This window comes from Acromyrmex echinatior, chromosome 7, assembly GCF_024713525.1.
Source record: "Acromyrmex echinatior isolate Ae372 chromosome 7, ASM2471352v2, whole genome shotgun sequence".
In the NCBI taxonomy this organism is placed as follows: domain Eukaryota; kingdom Metazoa; phylum Arthropoda; class Insecta; order Hymenoptera; family Formicidae; genus Acromyrmex; species Acromyrmex echinatior.
In genome coordinates, this window is record NC_141858.1 from 375,447 (window position 1) to 390,933 (window position 15,487).

The window sequence follows — 15,487 nt, forward strand, 5'->3', positions numbered from 1 at the left end:
ATTTATAAAAAACCTACTAATTCAAGGAGATATTTAAATTATTTTTCGAATCATCCGTTAGTACATAAAAGGGGTGTGATCATCGGGCAATTAGATAGAATTTTGCTTTTATCCCATTCAAAATTTCAGGAAAAAAACATCTCTGATTTAATTCACACTCTGTTAATGAATGGTTATCCTCTTAAATTCATCTTTTCAACAATAAAAAATAGAATAAAAACTTTAGAAAGTAGAACTAATTTAGATAAAAATCGTGAGGACAACAATAATGAAAGCGACTTTAATTCAAAGAAAAAGTTTTTCATAATATCATATTTAAGTAAAGTATCGGAAAAATTTAAAAACTTTCACATATTCATGGCTTTAATATCGCTTATAAACCCATAAATAAAATGAATAGATTTATAAAAACTGGAAAAGATCCTTTGTGTAAAGAGGACCATCGTGGAGTGGTCTATAAAATAAATTGTGAGTCTTTTTATGTTGGCCAAACAAAAAGAAAATTAAAAACGCGAATAAAAGAACATAAGGCTGACATAAGAAGATCCACCTCTAAGATGTCAATGGTTTCACCAGTTGAATGAGATGAATTGGATTGGGATAACATAAAAATTTTAGACACAGAACAATCATTAATGAAAAGAAGAATTTCTGAAATGATATACATTAAAGGCCAAATAAGGGGTATCAATAAGCAAAGTGACACTGAAGGTTTGTCTGATGTTTATCTGCCTCTTCTTAAGAAAGATCTCTCTCACACTTAATAAATAATTCTAGATTTCTAAACTTTTAACTTATATATATAAATAGTGATAACATATATGATATGACAAATAATAACACACAATGTCACGACAAATTTCCATCTGTGTACTTGAGATTCATCATTTTTTTGCTGTAAAACAGGTAACGATTCTATTCTCATATATTTTGATTCGAGAGGATATATTAATGATAGGTTAATTTGTTAAATTAGAATCTGGAAATTCTTGTTCTACATATTTCGTAATAATGATAATTGACGTTGTAATATTGTTGTACGAGGCACCTTCACATGATGAAAGAACACGTTTATATATAATCATATCACATGACGATTGAATTTAGTCAGCTATATGTAATTCTGCGTTTTAAGAATATTTTGAATTTATTGAAGATGGCCAGATTGTGGCCGAAACGTCTAATGTTTTATTAATGTAATGATAATTAAATAATATCATAAACAATATCTTGTGCGGTGGTTTTTTTATGCTCTTTTTTTCATACGTTTTGATTTATAAACCACGTTCGTTTTTATGATGTTTCCGTTTAATGTTTATTTAAGAACTTCAAGATAAAATTATTGTACAATCTTTTATTTTAACATCTTAAATCATAAATCTTATCTTAAATCATAAATCGAAATTGTCCTCCTTTCATAGAATAACCGAACATCAATCTCTCAAACAAAAAGCATTTCAAGCTCGAAAAAAACAACTGTTATATATAATTACATTCATGCAACAAATTCACACATCGCCTAAATATATAGAAGCAATAGATTTCCTGAGACAATCACTTATTTTATTAAATACGCTTTCTATAAAAATTTGTCGAGAATTAATTTCTTATTATAATTTCCTATTTAACAATATTGATAACGTAGCTTTTACATACATATAATACCATGTTTGGAATGCAATAATGGGTATCTAGGTGTTCGCCGTCGAGGAAGTGGGTATCTAATAGGTATTCGCTGTCAAGAAAGTGAGTGTCTAGATGTTTGCTAATTTTAGATACTGTATTTCAGATAAATTTTCTTGATAAGACTTCCATATATCATCCAAGTCTGATTTCGATGAAATTTTACAGGTATGTAGTACTAATTCGATGTAGTCATATCCATAAAGAGCAGAAATGCTTAAGTTTTCGAAATATTCGAAATTATTTAATCAATTTAATTAACATTTGGTAAAACTTTTCTTTTACACAATCAGCTTCAAATGACCTCCAACTGACTTTTTCCGTCGCACATTATTCATTAAAAATGAACAAAATAATTTTTATGAATAGTATATAATTTTTGAATACAAGATACATATTTCAGCAGTATTTGATAGAGGAAGGTGGGAACAGACTTCGCGTCATGTGGAAAGTCGTGCGCCCCTTGACAGGTGGGAGGTGAGGTAAAACTCGCTTCGCGTGGAAAGTCATGCACTTTTTGGCAGGAGGGGAGGTGGAAATCGCTTTGCATTAATATATTAACATAAAACTATCTACAAATTTTTAATTCTAATTATTTCTTCATATCAAAATTTTAAAAACGTTAATTAATCTTTAAAAACATTAATTATTGTCAATCAAATAAAATTTGAATATTTCGAAAACTAAGCATTTCCGCAACTCCGCATTTATGAATTTAGTTAATACATTTAGACTACATTTAGTTAATACATTTCTGTAAAATTTCATCGAAATCTTGGGTAGAATATGGAAGTTGAGCCACTTTCTTTTCCTTAAACGTTTACGAATTGCACTAAATAAAGAACAATTGCTTGATGGATTTTTATTACATTTTTCAGATGTTAAAGTCTAGAATAAACTCATTACTGTGAAAATACACAAGAGGTTTCTGTTGCGATACGCGATAGATTAAACTCATCCTCCGACAGATTCTATTGGCTGGACTATGTCGCAAGGACAAAAGACCACACCGAGAAGATCCATAAGCCAAGTCAGGCGAGGACATTGAGGATATTCAATTCTTCGGTTTTCTGGTAGATCATCGGGATTGTCTATAGTGTCTATGCGAATAGTCATCACGCGATATCTCATCATGATATCTCATCACGATATCTTTCGTTTATATATATATATATATATATATATATATATATATATATATACAGTGATGGCAAAAAGTCCCGGAACGGTCAAATATTTTGAAAACCATCGGTATTTAAAAAAAACGCTGAAACACGTGAAACGATTTTTCAAAAAATCTATCTTTTGAGAGGGGTTAAGACCCCCCACCCCTAAGGGGGCACGTGGGGCACGAGGGGGGTCGAAAATCTTAAATGGCAACATAGGTCGAATGGGGGCTCATTTGAAAGGTCTTCTCAAGACGAATCCAAAACACTCCATATAGAGGGCGTTGCGTTCACTTTTGGCGGGAAAATGCAATTTTGAAAATTTTTTTGTCAGAAACATTAAAAAAGTTTAGTGTTTCGATAATCACCGGAACACGTGAAACGATTTTTCAAAAAATCTATCTTGATGGTGTAGTAAAATCTTATAATGGTAATATGGGTCGGAACTACTGCCGGCATCAGCATTACCCGAGATGTACCACGTGGAGGTTGCACGATCAGATTTACATCTCTTCGGGGTGCTTGATTTAAGTGAGTCCCCTTGCCTCTCACTTTGCGTGCAATAATTAATGCAACAAATGCTCAAATTGATATCCATTAACCTCTTGACAGTGTGCTAATCGATTGTACGTACTCTCCCTTACGTTTTGAAGCATTTCTGGCGTAATTAAATTCGACACTTCAACAATTCGAGCCTTTAATTCGTCAAGATTCGCTGGTTTTGTTTCGTAGACCTTGCTTTTTAGATAACCCCAGTAAAAGAAATCTAGTGGCGTTAAATCTGGAGATCTTGGTGGCCATTCAATTTGACCTCTTCTACCAATCCATTTATTAATAAATGTTTGGTTTAGAAAATTACGCGTTGTCGTGGCATAATGAGCTGGTGCACCATCCTGCTGAAACCAAACATTTTCAAATGCATCTCCTGTTATGTTTTGTAGACATGGTACGATTTGAGCAGTCAAAAGGCGAACGTAGTTTTTTGAATTAATTTCCATCAATAAAGAATGATCCTATGATACGATCACCCAATATTCCAGCCCAAACGTTTACTTTTTGAGGATTCTGAGTATGAGAATCTCTCATCCAACGCGGATTGCTATCTGAGCAATATCTACAATTTTGTCGGTTTACAGATCCGTTTAATTCAAAAGTAGCCTCGTCGGAAAAACAAACCCAATATAAAAACTGACGATTATTCTGAACACGCGTCATCATTTCATCGCAATACTCAACTTTCCTGTCATAATCATCTTCTGATAATTCCTGCACGAGTTTTATTTTATACGGGTGATAATGATGTTTTCTTAAGATATTTGTCACAGATTTTCGACTAATATCGCATTCCTGCGCAATTTTAGACGGAGGTTTATTTGGATTTTCAATAACACTCTAAAGAACTTCTAATGCTGTATCGTCGTTGCTAGCAGTTTTTGGTCTTCCAGATCGGGGTTCATCTTCAACAGAACCTGTTCTTTTAAATCGCGAAACTGTGCGATAAACAGTAGACTTAGAAATTGGATAGTGCTCCGGATAGATGTCATTAAATAAATTTGCGACTGCTTCGTAAGATCGAATTTGGTCACCAAAACCGCGCATTCTAAGGATTGTAATTCGGTCGGTAATACTTAGTGGCATTTTTAAATAAATGCAAAATTATTATAAAATAATGATTTTACAATTTGAATTAAAAATGAAGTACAATTTGTAAGTAGTTTGTGTCAATACCTATAGTGTCGGAACAAAACCAGCTTTTACTATTCTTGGTAAACCAAGACGCTTATAGGTCGCGAAAGTCATTTTCACTTGCGAGAACCGTTTTTCATATAACAGATACGATTACAATCTGCGAAAAATGATTGTAATGTTTTCAATGCTTAGTGTTTTGGACTTTACTACACCATCAAGATAGATTTTTTGAAAAATCGTTTCACGTGTTCCGGTGATTATCGAAACACTAAACTTTTTTAATATTTCTGACTAAAAAATTTTCAAAATTGCATTTTCCCGCCAAAAGTGAACGCAGCGCCCTCTATGCGGAGTGTTTTGGATTCGTCTTGAGAAGACCTTTCAAATGAGCCCCCACTCGACCTATGTTGCCATTTAAGATTTTCGACCTCCCTCGTGTCCCACGTGCCCCCTTAAGGGTGGGGGGTCTTAACCTCCCTCAAAAGATTCTAAGTCAATAATTTACTTCTCTCATTATTCTTCCAATATTTGTCCGCATGTGGTGATAACAATACCTCCAACCAATGTTTCCTCGCAATCGCATAGTCAAGAGTTAAAAAATAATAAATTATATAAAAATTAAATCGCATCGACGTGCCCTGGTAGATCGATGTTAATTTTTTTAAAAAACCAATTTGTGAATATAGTCCTAAACGATTAAAATAAATTAATATAATAGTTGAGTTAAACTAATAAAATAATTTTTTGAAAAGTTTTTTCCGTCATACCTATTTATGCATCTAAATATAAAAAAATGATTTCCTGTTCCAAACTATGAAAGTACATAATAATAATTTTTTTCAACGAATATGTAAAATTTTTAAATTGCGCCAATTATAAACAGAAAAATACATTTCGTTGAAACACTAATGTTATGTAACAATACGTTAAAATACATAAAAATAAGAGCATCTAATTGAAATAAAAAAATTTTAATATAAAAAACTTGGCGCTGTAAGCAAACTTGACTTAGTCTAGCGACGCCAGATTTTTTTTATATTAAGATTTTTTTATTTCAATTAGATGCTCTTATTTTCATGTATTTTTGTTTAAAAGTAGTTACATAACATTATTGTTTCAATGAAATATATTTTCTGTTTATATAATTGACGCAATTTAAAGATTTTATATATTTGTTAAAAAAATTATTATTATACTTTCATAGTTTAGAAAATAGGTTTAAAATAGATTTTAAATAAGAAGTCATTTTTTTCTTCAAGGAGTATACATACAAAAGCATATAATAATTTATGTAACGATTTTTTTCTGAGAGGAGCATGCGCACTTGGCGCTTTTTTTAATCTTTTTTTTAAAAAGGTAAATTTGTTATGATATATTTTTACAGTATGTTTTCTCTGTGTTATGCCTGTTTCCACCAATATAGATTAATTTTAATCTCATTTCAACTTATTCTTCATTTTTTTTGTATTCTTAGAACTAAGAAAAATGAAGGGAAGTTAAATTGAAATTAAAGTTGATCTACATCGATAAAAACGGCTATATTAATGTTTCTGTATCCAGTACATCCTAAAGGAAGAAATCCTTTCCAACGAAGTTAGAATTGTTTACAAAAATCGGAATGAAGACTGTTAACGAATCTAAAACTAGGATCATCGCTCTTTTTATTTATACAACCTCGATGAAGAGACATTTTTTTTATCAGACGGTTACTGCACATCAACGATGTCATCAATATTTATTTCTGTGTCAAAAACAGATTATAGATTCTATCGTCTCTTATGAAACGCGTCTCTGCATATTGCCCTGCTTATCATAGCGAAGCCTAACACGGTTATTTTCTTTATAGATATACTCAGTGATCAATGGGCTTCAATAATAAATAGTAATAAAATTTTCTTTCCATCAATTTTATGTTTGACATAATCAGAAATTGAACTCAAAGTATAATTTTTACACTGTTAGAAATACTTCCTTTACATGTAAATGAAGTTCATGGTTATGAACGAAATTAAAAGTAATGAATGATTTAATTGAAAATTCAGTAGGTATTTAAATGTAAGGAACGTGTATATTAAATTTCATAAATTTTCATGAAAAATACATTAAATTTCATCTACATGTACACAAATATACTTTTCAGTTATAAATACATTAAATTTAATGCAATGTTATGAAATTAAGTTCAAATTGTTTAATTTAAAGTATATTAAATTTCATGAAATTTTTAACAGTGTAGGATTACAGTATGAGGCACTTTCAATTATGACATGAATTAACAGCCCTCGCTCACATTTTCATCGAACTTTGTACATACATGCTCCCTAACGAATGCAATGTCCAATCATAATTCACAATCGATTCCTTCTGTCATCATTACCACTATCTACTGCTAATCGTCCTCGAAAAACCCTTTCTGTGTCCACAATTCATGGAACTTGATAGTGACCTCCACTTTGATTCAGCAGTAAACGAACTGCGTTTTTAAGAATCATGGAGATGGGCATAGAAATGTGCAATTCCAATTAGGTGAACATTTAACAGAATCATTTTGATCGTTTTTTTAAATAAACTAAAAAAGCTCATTCAAAGCTAATTCTGTTCGAATAATTTCATAATTCTATTGGAATTAATTTAAGTTTTTCTTTCCTTAAGATATTTTGTGCTAGAACTATGCCATAAATGGTTATCTATGATTATAATAAAAAAATATTAATTTTTGAATAAAATAAACAATAATCCTTTTTTAAAAAATTAAAATGTAAATAAAATTTAATTTACAACCTAGAGATATGTTTACAATTTACAGATGTTCCTGTGACAATAATTATATTCCTTGTGTTCTTCCAATTGAATTTCTTATATACATTTCCAATTGAAACTAATTCTAATCTCTATGCAGATCCTCCGTCAATGATTAGAAATAAATTCAGTTCAGTTATTATTGTTAATTTATACATAATGGAAACTTAAATTGACATTCTATATTTTATTTGTTCTTTATTTTCATTTTTTGCTTTTAATCGCCGAGGATTCTTCATAAAACTTCGCAGAAAACTTCTTTGAAGAAGAGTCAGCTTTCTATCAATTATATCGAAATTCTAAGAATTGTCAACTTTACAAGGGCAGTAAATTTCTATTTAATTATCATTACTATAAATGTTTGCATAGAAATTTTCACATCGCAGACCATAAATATTAGCGTCTTCTCGAAAAAGAGTAATAAAAATAAAGAAAGGAAAACCTTGTCACTAAACGCGCAACCGGTGATTCGTGGCAAATGCGATTTCTAGAGCGAGCCGTGCAGATGCATGTGATCTCGTTATATAAAATCAAGTGTGCTATCTGATCGACGAGCGTGTCACGGGGATTAATCCGATTGTTTCATTACAGATTGTCCTCTTCATTGAATTGCCTAAGAACTTTAGAATACTACATTTTCTGTCTGAGAGGAAGAGATATTCTTTATTCATGACAGTTCTCTAGGATCATTATGTATTGTATATAAAAAAATGTATATAAAAAAAAAGTATAGGAGATCATCGAATAGATATATTCAGCTATGGTTAACAATCTGAAACGCAGCCAATTGATAAATCGGAACTTTGATCCATTTCTTCTTTAAGTTACATTACTCAGCAGATAAATTTTCGACATTCGTCCGACCGTCCTCGTTGTTTTCCAACCTAGCAACCCTTTCCGACACCCTGACCTATTATGACCTACATTCAACATGTCCTCATTTGGCCCGATGTCCCCTATTCGTCACCATAAAAGGAGCTATCAACTGTTCTCGATGAAGAATATAAATTTATCATATATTTCTTTTTTAGAAATCGATTCTGTCTTACAACGTATATTACGCGTCATCCTTTGAAAATTCAATGAAAGCATTCACCTTTGTATAGAAATCCTTAGTTCGCAACAAGATCTATATGTAATTTTTTTAATACAAATTCTGTGTTGTCTGTCTTTTTGAGCAATTTTTGCATGTAAATTACATAAACAGCTAATTCGATCTTTAGATTCCTACAAGCAGATTTTGTTATTGCCAAGAAATTGGCGGAATGCCGCATTCCTTGACTTGATTAGTAAAGCACCGTCTGTTTTTTCTAGATTGCAGCGCGATGTATAGTGTAAGACAATTTAGTCAGCCCGTAACTCGGTCAACTAAAATCAGAGTTTGTTTTAATTGATTAAATTAATTGATTTAATTCCTTTAATTGATTTAATTCCTGTCTCGTGGTAATCATTATCCGGTAAAAAGGAACTAATAATCACACGATGTTTCTGTTTCTCTTGCAGGTATGATCACTCTGGTCGACGGCGCTCCGGCTTTCGTAGATCCTCTCAAGGAATGGAAGATAATAGTAACACATTACGGAGGATTGGCCGGTCTCGCTCTGATTGGACTTATCCTGGCAGCTATTCTCCCCTGTGCCGGTCTCTTTTTCTGTTGTTGCAGATGTGCGGGACATTGCGGTGCCCGAAGTCAACCCTTCGATAAAAAGCACGATCACTGCAGGAAAATTATGCTCAGCATCGTGTTAATCGTTGTCGCTACTATTATTCTGTAAGTTACGTTTTTTTATAAATACCACATTTAATGGTATACATATCTCTTAATATGTTTTAAAAAATTATATTCCTGGTAAATATTGGTCATTAAGGTCAAATAAGACGATTTAAAGAACTCATTTGTTTACCAAAAAAAATATTGCAGTAAATGTCGTGATGAAATATAAAAATTATTTGAACGGTGAGACCGAAAATTCTGAAATTGATTAATGCGTTATCTTTGCATGAAGATTACTTAAATATAGCTTGTATAATTTAATTTTGTTATGACATTTATACCATGTATAAGATGTAAATAAAACTTTCGAGTTTTTTCCCAGTAAATATAAATATAACTGCTATATAATGTGTGAAATAGTTTCGTTCAAATTATGTCTCTCGACCAATCCACGATGTCAGAGTTATGGCTCGAGTTGCGCGATAGGATTGTTTTAAGTCGATCGCACAGTGCACACGAGGCATAATTTCTTGCATGATGAGTTTACATACTGCTGTGTCTGCTCTAATACATATTAAACATCTCCATGCATTGAACGAAGCATGCTACCATCCTTGATTTCTGTGTTTGATACGATACATACATTATTTTCAGGATTGTGTAAGTTACATAAAAAAAGTAATGAAGTTACTTTTCCTAGTGACAGTAACGATAACTAATCACAATGTTCAGTAACTATTATAGTAACGAAATTTTACGTTACTTTTTTCATTATTCCGATATATGCCTATATTTATAGTTAAGCCTTATATTTAAGGCTTCCTTAAATTTATCTTCTTTATTTTATTGAGCATCAGAAGATAAATTTAAGGAAACCTTAAATATAAGGTCTGACTATCAATATGGACAATAGGATTACTTTAATAAGACTAAAAGATTGTACGCTATTTAAATTCAGAAGATACCGATGTCAGTATGTTAAATGAGCGTTCTCTTTTGAAAAAATTTTTTCAATCAAATATAATATCAGTCTATCAAGTAGTGCATCGGTAGAAAGACTTTTTAATACTGATGGACTCGTTTTGATGAATCTTCGATAGTCTGTTTAACAGACGGATATTTTCGAAAAAACAATTATTATTAAACAAAAAGCTTTAGCGATATAAATTAATTAGATATAATTTAAAGTTAAAAAATATGTATTGACGCAAATTATGATATGTAAAACCAAATAAAGAACTAATAAAATGTAAAACAAAATAAAACTATGAATTAAAAAACGATTCATTCTTATATAATTATAATTTAAATGTAATCATTTTTGGAAAAGTAACGGAAAAAGTAATGATTTTTTCATTCTTTTTAAATAACGATAACGTGTTACTTTTAGAATCAGTAACAAGTAACGAGTAACAAAGTACTTTTTACCACAACTAATGGTTTACAGTAATGTATTATTTAAAACCAATAATATTAACAATCCTGATTATTTCATGCCTAATTTCCTTGCATGCGCCAATCAAAACGTTAAGAAACAGTATTAAATATTGAATCTTATTCGACCGTACGTGTGAGAACACATCAATAGAACCAATGCCTTTAACGATCTTAGCTGGATCTTAAGTAGGTACTTATTTAATTCTGTGTGAATTTATATACTACGTATGTAATCCTTTAAACTGCACGCGGAAATAATTTTTCGGTCTTGAAACGTAAACTCTACTAAATTATCGCAGTAATATTACGAGTTAAATTGACTATACTCAGAGAAAAAAATCGTATCAGTAAAAAATAACTATAAATTTGTGTGTAGTGAAATAGCGCCTCAATTATATATACAGGGTGTCCCATTTTAATGTCTCACCCCAAATAACTTTTATTTTTGATCTTAGAAAAAAATGTTTCAGACAAAAGTTGTATAGCTTTGAGGACATAAGATGGTGTCATTAGTTTGACCTTGAATAGTTGCTTGAAAATCATGTGAAGGTTATCTTCAATTTCTAAACCTCCTACTTTTTATTGCACATTCTTGTAGATCATCTTGAAAGCTTTCCAAACCACTATAATTAAGTTCATTTTCATTAAATACTTTTCAAGTTATATTAAGGCTTGCAAGTTACCGCCGGCATTAACCAAGATGTCCGACCGACGTGACGGCTAAAACCTCTCGAATGTTGTTCAGGATCATGACCTGGATAACATTTGTCAAGTTTAAGGCCATTGGAGAGACCTCTATTTTAATTTTGACGTAGAAATGTAATTTTTAGTGTAAAAATGAAAATAAGAGGAATAATCTTCTTGGATTTGATCTTGATAATGATCTTGATAATGATCTTGATAATGGCAATGCCAATGTTGGATAATTAGATAGATCAAAAGCTATCTATTATCGAAAAAACGAACCGTACATTTCTCCTCTGATCGACGACGTTAATAATAATGACAAAACGAAATATCAAAGATTCAGATTTTACATAGTAATATCTCCGCTCGTAGGGCGCACATAGAGAAAAAACAAAAACACTTTCATTATATATTCCGAGCGGATGCAATCGATTGAGTAGAACCTGATCGGTTCTGCCTTTATTGAGATCTAATAATCTCGATCCCTCACAGCTTGTTAGCTCGCGTAAAATAGCCATGGCAGTGTCGCTGCGCTTAGCGCCAAGACACAATCGTGTCTCCAGATATCATCTCCAAGATCCATCTTGCAAAGAGTCGAATAAAAAACAGTTTTGAATTTTACAATAATTTAACTGGAATGACAATTGACACAATAGAGATTATGGCACTAAAAATTCATTTTTACGTAAAAATGAAAATAAGAGATACAATCTTCATTGGCCTTGATTTTGATAAATATTACTCAGAACATAATCCTGAACAACATTCAAGAAGTTTTAGCCGTCGTAAGGGGTTTCATTTAAGAAATTGAAGGTGACCTTTACGCAGTTGCTTGACCTTCAAACAACTATAAAAGGTCAAGTTAATGATACCATCTTATGTCCTCAAAGCCATACAACTTTTGTGTGAAACATTTTTTTCTAAGATCAAAAATAAAACTATAACCGTGTAATCACTGTCTATCAACTTGGTATCCGTAAGAAATATGGTAAAATTATTTGAAACTGTCAATGTATGTAATATTGTTGCATTTTATTTTAATGAAAATGTACATGATTTGGAAGTGTTTGAATAAAAAAGATTTTCTCACAACCTAAGTTTCTCATAAGATTTTCTCAAAACCTAAGCAGGAAAAGTGAAACTGATTTGGGCACTGAAATGATAGGGAATCCGCTGAAAAGAATAACTTACTAATTTAGACGCCATTTGTAAAAGAGCCAGCTATACTACTTGTACAGGCTACACATGTTTGTTTCTCCGATTTGCGCTTCTAATTGTGAGAAAATCTTTTTTATTTAGACATTTTTAAATCATGTACATTTTCATTAAAATAAAATACAACAACATTACATACATTGATAGTTTCAGACAACTTTACCATATTTCTACAATTATAAAAAATACTGCTATACTTACTGTGCGAGATTTAAAAAAACTATTTTTCTTTTCCAAAGCATTTTTTTTCTTCTTTTTCATCCACGAATTCAACATGACATCTTTGCAATTTCAAAAATCATTGTAACACACAAGGATATAAAACACCAACTGGAAGACACCAATAAAGCCAGCAAATAAAACAAGATAAGATGAATATTGTAAATGTCGTCTAAATTTGTAAGTTATTTTTTTCAGCAGATTTTTCCCCATTTGATGCCCAAATCAATCTCATTTTTCTTCACGAAGTTGAGTCTCCTCTTACTTCGTGATTCCAATTGATTTGATTAATTGATTGATTGATTCGGCCAATTTCTATGCGTCACTATGCAATTGTGACGGAAGTCACCATGAATGCCACTTTCATGCGAATGACTTTATGCAGCGTTTTAAACAGCGAATCATGCATCGATCAAAATGCAAGGAAGTAAGCATAAAAATCGTGCATCCTGTACGATTAACTTATCAATTGCTTAGGAAGGAGGAGAACGTTCGCAATCTAGAGCAGAGCCTTTCAACCATGTTGGAAGGGATAACATGGTGTGTGCAGTTGGACAGTGTCTTTTGTTAAATCTCTGCTTTCTCCGTCTATGGATTGTTCCAGTGTGAATAGGCTATCAACTGCGAAACGCTAAACATGGGGCGCTATTCATAGTCTGTTTTTATTTTAAAATTGTCTTAAATAATGTCTCAAAATGCTAATACAGTTCTCAGATTGACTTATGACATCTTAAGACTGTACTTAAGACTGGTCTTAAATGCAAGAATCGACTATGAATACTGACCTTTTTCGCGTCGAGAAATTGATATTGAATCTTTTCTTATTTGATACTTATAATGTATCTTAGGTTCTCTTCCTATAGAAAGAGAAATATAAAGTTAAACAAGAAAAGATTTAATATCAATTTCACGACGCAAAGCAAGTCGGTATTCATAGTTGATTCTTACATTTAAGACTGTCATAAATACAATCTTAAAATATCGTAAATTAATCCGAGGACTGTATTAGTATCTTAAGATATATTTAAGGTTTTAAAATAAAAACATAAAATAAAACTGTGAATACCGCCTTATGTTTCGCATTTTACAGTTGGTAGCATATGCACACTATAAACGAAGCGGAACAAAAGTATGCGTGGTTTGGCCGAACTATACATCATGTAATATTTTCACCTTCCGCGTGCCAGTTCCAAAGAGGTTGTATATATAGAGTAGAGCCAGCTAAGAATGCGTGAGCGAATAGAAAGAAACAGAGAACGAGATGGTCATCAGCATTCTTGTTTAATCGCGCATGCGCTGTTGATTTTTACTGTTAGATAAATTTAAGGGGGTATAACACCTTTGCGGCTTCAAAAAATAAAAAAAATTGTTTATTGGCTTAAATGATACTTTAAGATGTCTAGAATATGATCCCATTAACGCCTAAGCGATCTTGAATTTATTTCACGTCGAAAACAGCTATGCTTGTGTGTTACCTCTAGCGCGGGGAGAGGGCCTCGGGGCGCTCACCGAGCTCGCTGCCTTTCTCTTGTGTTTGTCAAGTATTTCAGGATGAAGTTTTCAAAGCAGTCAAGCCTATCTACGAAGAATTAAGTTCTGACGATTTATTATCCCGCTGTCTTGGCGGGTATACTCAAAACAACGAGAGCTTCAACTCTGTGCTGTGGTCTATAGCGCCGAAAGGGGTCTACAGCAGCAAGGCGATCGTTGATATTGCTGCAAATATTGCTGTTTGCAATTTCAACGATGGCCTAAAAAGTGTATTGGAAATTATGCAAGTTCTTAACTTAACGATCGGTACCACCTGCTACAACTTTTGCATAAAAACCGATGAACGGCGGATCCGCGCAGCCGAGCGCGCCATGACTGCGGAAGCTAAAGCAGCTCGGAGACTTGACATGTCCAATAAAAAGATGCTGAGGACCTTAATTTGGAAGGACAATTGTACGGGCCAGGCATTGCCGATTAAGGTAATAAGCTAATAATTGCAAGATTTCTCGTACCAAAACTTAAAACGCGTTTTCTGAAAAACGCTATTTTTCAAGCTGGTGCACATTACAACGCCCAACAATTTTTATCCGATCGACAAAAATCAAATATCTTTATACTCAGCATGGGTGCCTTTATGGTACTACCTAGCCTTTTTTAAAAAGAATCACTAGATTTTTTTTGGCAATCGATTTTATGTCAGATTTTTAGGCGAAAATTCGATTTTTTTTTCAAAGTCGTGCCATTTTCTCAAAAATTGATATTTTTTAAAATCCACCGGTACTACCTTAGTCAAACTATCACAGATTAAGAACCAATTTGTATTTTTGCTTTAGGTCACTCCAATCAGCCACAATCGTGTACACCAGCAAGACATACGCGACGCTAGCGGCCTCTTTTGACGGCGTTTATTTTATAAACCATGATGATTTTTCAAAAACAAAAAATATGTTCAGTGTCTTTAATATGTAAATAAAAAAGCTCAAAGACCCGATTTTGAATTGCGCACTTCTTTGTATGTAAAAAAAAAATCTTGAAAATGAGGTCGATTTTGACCGTAAAAGGTGTTATACCCCCTTAAGGAGAGCAATATATCAATCCCACTCAGCTTTCAAAGTTCTATGCGCGACGCAACATTAGACAAAAATAAAGATAGCCATCTCGTATCTTTTCCTTCTCTACTGTCTAATATTTCTACTTACAGGGAGCTCTATGCCTTGCCTACTCTATATATATATATATATATACAACCTCTTTGGCCTGCTCGTGCTTGTCCCTCATCATGTCTAACGCTTCTCCTCTATTCATACCGGCACGGTGACGCGGCGTATCATTTTGTGTAGCGGTTAGGCATCGGTTTCATCGAAAGATAGATACGTATACCGAGAAA

At 32.4% G+C, this 15,487-nt stretch overlaps 1 protein-coding gene across 14 annotated transcripts in view; it reads left to right on the plus strand.

Moving 5' to 3' along the window:
* Positions 1-15,487, plus strand: part of LOC105144004 (prominin-like protein) — a 331,794-nt gene that overhangs the window by 130,396 nt on the left and 185,911 nt on the right. For all 14 annotated transcript variants that reach the window (XR_015545735.1, XR_015545734.1, XR_015545736.1 and 11 more), the window contains exon 2: positions 8,841-9,108. Coding sequence is in view for 11 of the 14 variants with exons in the window: in XM_011052632.2 (XP_011050934.1) it covers positions 8,841-9,108 (268 nt within the window). In the remaining 3 variants the exon portion in view is untranslated. The remainder of the gene's footprint in view (positions 1-8,840; positions 9,109-15,487) is intronic.